At 38.5% G+C, this 7,500-nt stretch overlaps 1 protein-coding gene across 3 annotated transcripts in view; it reads right to left on the bottom strand.

Annotated features, from left to right (window-relative positions):
* Positions 1–531: 531 nt before the first annotated feature.
* The window catches only part of LOC122254114 (uncharacterized), a 9,563-nt gene continuing 2,594 nt past the window's right edge, over positions 532–7,500 (bottom strand). Inside the window, exons 2-11 of one of the 3 annotated variants that reach the window (XM_086536004.1) lie at positions 6,981–7,202; positions 6,379–6,786; positions 5,793–5,889; positions 4,606–4,634; positions 2,798–2,976; positions 2,166–2,324; positions 1,814–1,979; positions 1,575–1,691; positions 1,268–1,433; positions 532–1,110 (exon numbers count right to left, since the gene is read on the bottom strand). In XM_086536004.1, the coding sequence (XP_086392130.1) occupies positions 1,077–1,110; positions 1,268–1,433; positions 1,575–1,691; positions 1,814–1,979; positions 2,166–2,324; positions 2,798–2,976; positions 4,606–4,634; positions 5,793–5,889; positions 6,379–6,786; positions 6,981–7,202 (1,577 nt within the window). In that variant the 3' untranslated portion in view covers positions 532–1,076. The remainder of the gene's footprint in view (positions 1,111–1,267; positions 1,434–1,574; positions 1,692–1,813; positions 1,980–2,165; positions 2,325–2,797; positions 2,977–4,605; positions 4,635–5,792; positions 5,890–6,378; positions 6,787–6,980; positions 7,203–7,500) is intronic. The other 2 variants (XM_043017620.2, XM_086536003.1) reach the window with 2 other exon arrangements.

Below are 7,500 nucleotides of genomic sequence, written 5' to 3'. Positions count from 1 at the left end.
TTATATGACATACTTTGTATTTCCTCCTGTATTTTGATTATGGTGTAGAAATACTAAAGGGTTTTTCTTTATATGGATTTTCGCGAGTTCTTCCTAGCTTTCTGTACTTGAACATTGGGGTTGCTTGATTATGGGTTTCTGCCAAGTCAACTAGAAAGATTGGATTAAATTATATTATTCAGTAAATTGTTTCCCATTTGTGTTTGGATATCATATAAAAAAAAGCAGAACTAGCCGTTTATTCCCAGTGTGAATTATTTCCAACAGCTCTAATATTGCAGATTATTTATACACAATGACATAGTGCTATGAATATTGGTAATTCCTAAACATTTCACCTCATCTCTTACTTTGTAATTATTTAAAATGCTCTTTGACCAAGGTATTTGATGATAATCAGTAAGCAAGTAAAAATAACGACAGTAAATAAAAATACATTTTGGTAACCTTCTCATCCACTAGCCAACCCTTCTCCTGTCTCCTCCTTCCTTAATCTTAATCTAGCCCACTCTTTAACAAGAAAACAAGCAATGGATTCAATGGAATTTTATTATTACACAAAATGAATTCTCAAGTGGTTGACCACCATTACACTACTAAAAGGCCCTTGTAATTACTTTCATCATAGGCAGGAGTACACACTGATACAAATAGGGTCTCCATAACCTCTAATGCCTTGTCAAAATATGTTTCAAACATCTATTTGTACCTTAACCGTTACGAGTTAAACTTTTTTAAAAAGAAATAAAAATTCGGCTCATACTTCTAATCAGGTCTGTTAAACATGACAATGATTTACATTTGATGCTCTAACTATTACAAATTTATTCAAAATAAGTTACATTTTCGGCATCTTTATTCTGAAGTCTTCGAATAATTTTCGCTAACTTGACACCCTTACATAACAAATACAAGAGTACTCAAAATACAATTAATATTTTCATTCAGGTTTATCCACAAACTTGAATAAATGACAATGGGACAGAAACAATTCTCAATTTATATGAACACACAAGTTGCATATAAATACAATTTTGCCAACTTTAGGCAGTCGCTTTTGTCTACCCTCCGGCTTCTCAATAAGGCCTAGACCTTCCGGGGCCACGGTCTCTGCAAGTAATCATAAAATTTAAAATATGCACAGTAAAATCTTGAAAGCATAAGATTCAAATTAGAATATTCAATCTAAAATAATACTAATGTTGGATGTTGACTCAGTGAAGAGAAAAGATGATGAAAGATAATGCTTCAGGTAATAGATACTAACCCTTTCATTGGTCCACCTGAATCCCTGTCACCATCCCTGTCTCCTCCATAACCTCCACGGCCTCTGAAACCACCTCTTCCACGGTCTCCTCCCCTGCCTCTGAAACCTCCGCGGTCTCCACGGCCACGGAAACCACCGCGGAAACCGCCGCCACCTCCACCACCATCTGCGAAATTTGGAAAGTTTGGAATACAACCCTCTGTCATACATTACAGCCACTGTATGGCTGATGGACAATAAACAATGCAATTCAATTCCTAAGGTTTATTGTGAGCATGAAATCAAAATTTGAGTTAAAAATACTGACCATCATCACCACCAACTCCTGCAGGTTTTGGTTCATTGCAGCGGTTGCAGCTATTTCTCCATGCAAAGTTGTTGTTACCACAGCTTGGCACTGGGCACTTCCAGTCTCCAGCACGACCTGATTTTAAAAACACAAAATTTAGCCTATGCATAGGGCTCATTAGAGGAGCAAATAATTCATATACATCACAGATATCCTATCATATAGTAGTAAACAATAGCCATTTTATTTTAACGTACCACGTCCACCCCCAGGGGGCCCGTCTCGGCCAGGGCCTCCCATTGACCCACCACGTCGTTCAAAGCCACGATCTCCCCCGCGTCCACGACCTCCACGTTCATCACCACCTCCATAGCCCCCACGCCCTCGCTCATAACTACTCTTTGGGCGTTCTGCCATTTGTACCTGAAAGAAAATTTTTAATGCAATTAGGCTTGTCATATTCTACAAAGCTAATAATACATATAATACTTGTCTTATTTAAGAAAAATCTGACTTTTGAGATCAAGCAACCTATTGCTTCCACAGTCCTTTTAACATTCAGCTGTAACACTCAGATATGCATACCTACAATAGAAAAAATATCCTTACCTTAACAACACGGCCCATGAACTCTTTGCCATCAAACCACTGAATGGCAGACTTGGCAGTGAATGGATCATCAAACGTGACAGTGCATTCTCCTTTCATTCTCCCCGTGGCTTTATCTTTGTACATCCAGATCTTAGGGCGCTGAGTTCTCTTGTCCATCTGGAGACAAAGAAAAACTGATGAATTCCCAAGGCCTCACATCCTTCAAGAACAGTTGATATTAAGTCTAGATCAAAATCTATTATGAATGAGGCTTCAAAAACATGTTTTACAAGTTTTATATATAAGTCAAAACTTATAAAGCTATTGTAAAGAAAAAAAAATTATATATCTATATCTATATCTATATCTATATCTATATCTATATCTATATCTATATCTATATCTATATCCACACACACACACACACACACACACACACACACACACACACACACACACACACACACACACACACACACACACACACACACACACACACACACACACACACACACACACACACACACACACACACACACACACACACACACACACACACACACACACACACACACACACACACACACACACACACACACACACCTGGTAGAAATCAAAATTATCAGACGGCAAAAAGTTCACTTTCTTACCTTGATTACACCAATGGAACCGAAGTGGTCCTTGACATCATCCTCAGAGGCATCATCTGGCATCCCAGACACAAAGATTGTGTCCTCCTGCATTACTAAATCAGACTCTCCCCTTGAACGATCGCCACCACGGCTGCCACCATCAAATCGGCTACCCCCGTAGCTTCCACCGCCACCCTCTGTGCGCCAACACAATTCATATATTAGAAAAGGACTATCATATCTAATGTAAAATGATGGATCAGTGTGGTGGTTTGTTATGTTTGGGACAAGCTACTAGACCAAATAATTGAGCATTAAGATGTGAAACTTGCATTAGTTTCTCCCATATTCAAACCAACACACATCCCTCTGCCAAATACATTACATTAAAGTTAAATATGGATAACTTAACTCGGCTAAAATATGCTTGTTACACTTATTTCAATCATAGCTTTACTCTGGTGACAATCCTTTCCAGAATTAATACATGCAGTATTCAGCCAAAGTTAAGCTTCTCTCTTACATCTACAAGGCCAAATACCACTGTTTAACTATCAGGTTTTACCTACTCTAAGAATATAAAATGCCTGAATATATGAATATCTTATTTCCACACAAACACTATTCATAGAAACCATTTTTTTCTTTTATATTGGATCAGAGATCAAGGAATACTATATATCAAAATATATATGTACACCACACACAAGTCTGTTAAAAGAACCTTTACCTTAAAACTTGTGCAAACTTTTATTGTTCTTTAAGTAAACAAACTGCACATTGACCCACCCCTTTAGTATACTTTGTTTTCTGCTTTGATGCCAGTACACACAACAAAAGTCAAGTACACTTCAGTAAAGGTACCAACGGATTTATACTTAAAATCAACAAGACAAAAAAAAAAGTACTACTCACAAGCAAAAAGATTTTGCCAGTTATATTCATAGAGGGAAAATTATTCTTCAAAATCTATATTGAAGGAACAATAAAGTATGGATCAAATTAAAAACACCGAGGAAGATTCATCTCAACCTTTTCTGTTAGTACAATTCTGTACACAATTTAGAAAGAAAAGAACTTTACTCAAAGCTATTTCTGTATATGTATATTTGCATACAAGACCATTGCATACAATATATTTCTTTTTTTTTATTACAGTGCAATACTAATATCATTCCATTACTCCCCATGAATGCACCGTAACACACAGCATATTGAGCATTCACTACCCCTGAGAATCTCAACAGATGTATCTACTCTGACAAATTTATTGCCAAACTCCACTGCTCATGTTTGTTTGCACCTCGCATCATTTTAGATATTTCTCACAGCAAGCTTCTCAAAATTGATACTAATACTCTTTACATATAACTTACATTATCAAGAAGAATGTATGGGCAGACAATAACAAGATTATGTGCCAGTGTGATATTCTATTCATACACTCGAAAGTCTAAAACAGTTTATCCTCAACTGATAACTGATATTAGGCTATTTAACTAAAGATCACCATACACTTTAAAGTGTGCTACTTTCTCAAACAAAATGATGAACATCATACAGTTGAGGCTAAACAGTTATGCAGAGACCATACAAAAATCTCAGCTGAACCCATAATTAATGACAACAAAAGAACAACCATGCAATTTAAAGCTAAAACATGGGTCCAGTATGAGACCAGTGTACATCCTTCTTGTAAAGCCCTCACTTCTATCACAGCAAAATAATAATAATAATGCTGACACCATCAGTGAGGTCTTACAATAGAAAGTGGTCTACATTTGCAAAACTGATGAAAAACCACAAGCACCTGATGGTGCTGTTACCTTTGCAATAACCTCTCCCTTGATCTCGCCTGTAAGGAGACCTTTTGACATCAGCAGCTCTGTTGGCACGATGCTGTCAAATTGTCAGGCTGTCAGTCAGTCAAACCAGTCGTAGTCAGGTCAATAAAAAGTGGCTTAGATTCCAGAGTAACAAGCATTCAAGTGCATACATGGTTAATACATTCATTCAACTTTTGAGTCATGTTAACTGTAAGGCATATTAGAAGGCATGGACACACATGTGTGATAACCACATGGCATCAAGACCTGCTTGTCACCTGGCAGAGTAAACTCTTGAGCTGAAAGTCGGGTAAAAGTCTGCTGGATTTACAGGCGAACAGACATCAAGGGAAGGTTGGTGATGTCCTCAACAGGATTACTTGGGTTTCTTCCTGCAAACTCTGCCTCTGGCCAATCAGCTGCCTCATTCTTACTCTCACCATCACCACACAGGTTATTGTCTTCTAGCCTTCACTCTCCTTCATTATGCAAAACCAATGGATTCTAAATGCCTTACACAAATTTCTTTCTAGTGTTCCTTTCCATGCTCATCAAATAAACCCTGCCTATTAAGCACTTTAAAATATCTTATTGAGAAAAAATTGAAGCATGGACACTTTCACTCTACAGGAACAGGGAACACTAGTTGTGAATCCATTTCTTTAACTTGCTTCTGATACACATGACCATACGTTCAACAATATCACCAAGAACCCTGGCAGGCTATAATTTTCATTTTCTATTACCTTAAAATTTTCCACACTTAACTATTTACGTCACTTTGAATCAAGGAAATTATGCAATATTTATAAACCAATTCTTGCTTTCCCGCAGTTCCCATTCTTACATAGGGATACGAAAAACCTGTCAGGAAAACTAAAAATGTAATAAGTATTTGTAACATATACAACCTCTCAGAATATTCTTTAATTGTAAACCTTATATACCACAGATGAAACACAAGTCTCATAATTTACCGTAATGACCAATATTAATCTTTTTCTGTATCTTTGAAATTAAAAACACACCAAATATGCACAAAGCACAATAAAAAAGGGTACTTCACGACTCTTCCCATTACAACATTTTGTTACAACCATGTTGAAACCCTCAGATCTCTCAACTCTGTGAGCAAGACTATCACACTATCAACACCCTCTAAGTGGTCTAGCGCTGGTTAAACTTACCTAGGAATGGGAGCCGGGGACTGCTTCAGCGGCGACCCGTACATGCCACCACAGCCTGGAGGGGCTGACAGGGGGGGAGGAGCCATGCCTAGACCACCTTGAAAAGTTCAGCAGTCTGCATTAGTACATACATGTATGCGTGTACAGAACCCTGGGACACAACCTTATAACGGTCAATGGGAGATCATCAAAACCACATCTCCCCCCTCCAACCTCTAGCCAATCTCAGCTTCAGAAAAAATGACAACTGCATAGACACAATAAAGCCTGGTTATCAATTAAGTTATCATCCTCAATTAGTGAACAATACAGACAAGATGACCTATGAAATAATGCCTTCTTGCACACATGTAACATGTGAATGTTTTATCAAATTCAGTTGAAAAGTTGTGAATTCGCTGCATTATTTTGGGAGTTCAAGGATTTCATATGTTCCATGTGTTTTTCTAATCCCTATGTCACAACTCGGTTTGATTATCTCATCTACTACAGAAGGTCAAACATGAAGTCGAGTCAGATATCAGTCTTGTCAGTGCCATACTCCTGAAAAGTAAAAATGCAAAAGTAATATTGTATTCGGACTTACTGTTGTATCCACCACCTTGTCCCTCGTAACTTCCATTGGAGGGTGGTGGACCACCATATCCTGGCTGTCCCCCAAAGTTTCCCCCTGAGGGTGGGCCACCCCCATAATTTCCCTGAGGGGGAGGCCCACCACCATAGCTTCCTTGTGGTGGTGGCCCTCCATAATTTCCCTGGGATGGTGGAGTAGAGTAGTTAGCACTAGGCTGGCTACCATAGGTACTACTCTGATGGCCACCATAATTGCTTGCAGGTGTCTGTCCATAACTTCCAGAGTTGTAATTACTGTTCTGTTCATAACCATGTGATTGTCCGCCATAGCTACTGTAACCAGCACTGCCAGTGGGTGGCTGAGCAGGGGCTTGTGTTGGTGGTGGCTGTCCATAACCACCATAGGAAGCGCCTTGGCCACCTGATAGTAAATAATAGCATTAATAATTTCAATCAATATCCCACTCTCTCTCTCTTTACACATACATAAAATTGACTAAATATATTCAACAATGTTAACCAAAACTATAGACAAATATTTCATTCATTCATTAATAAAAAAATAAAAAAAGTAATAAAAAAAAGAAAAAAGAAAAGGTAAAACAGATTGTGAACCTTGTTGTGGTGGTGGGGCACCGTAAGTTGGGGGTGCAGCATAAGGGGCCTGGCCCTGTGAGTATCCCTGTGGAGGAGGGGCAGAGTACCCTCCATACTGTGGCTGGGGAGGGTAAGAGGTGGCTGGGGGTGGTGCAGCCCCTGATGCACCTCCATAACTTGCATAATTACCTCCTGCTCCACCACTACCTCCACTCCCATATCCACCTCCGTAACTGTACTCTGAAGGAGAGAGAGGGAAGTAATTAGCTTGTAGACTTATCTAATCTGCAATCTAATAGTGTGCCATCATCCTACAGATTGAAAATAACTTCCCTAATAATCAAGGATTTAATGATGGGGGGAAAGTGTGATAAAGCATCATCTATGGCAACAAAATATAATTTCTAGAATCATAGGCAAGAGTTTGCTTTGTTACCCCTTAAATTACAGAACATAGTGTCACTGGGTAAATAAAAGTTAAGTGGGATGAACCATTTATGGTTTAGTATAGTATACCCTATTCTCATGTTTCCTGCTT

Source organism: Penaeus japonicus, unplaced genomic scaffold (assembly GCF_977035675.1).
Source record: "Penaeus japonicus unplaced genomic scaffold, GWHDUDI00000001_assembly GWHDUDI00000004, whole genome shotgun sequence".
NCBI lineage: Eukaryota > Metazoa > Arthropoda > Malacostraca > Decapoda > Penaeidae > Penaeus > Penaeus japonicus.
Note: the sequence above shows the minus strand (reverse complement) of the source record. Positions and strands in the feature narration are given on the sequence as shown.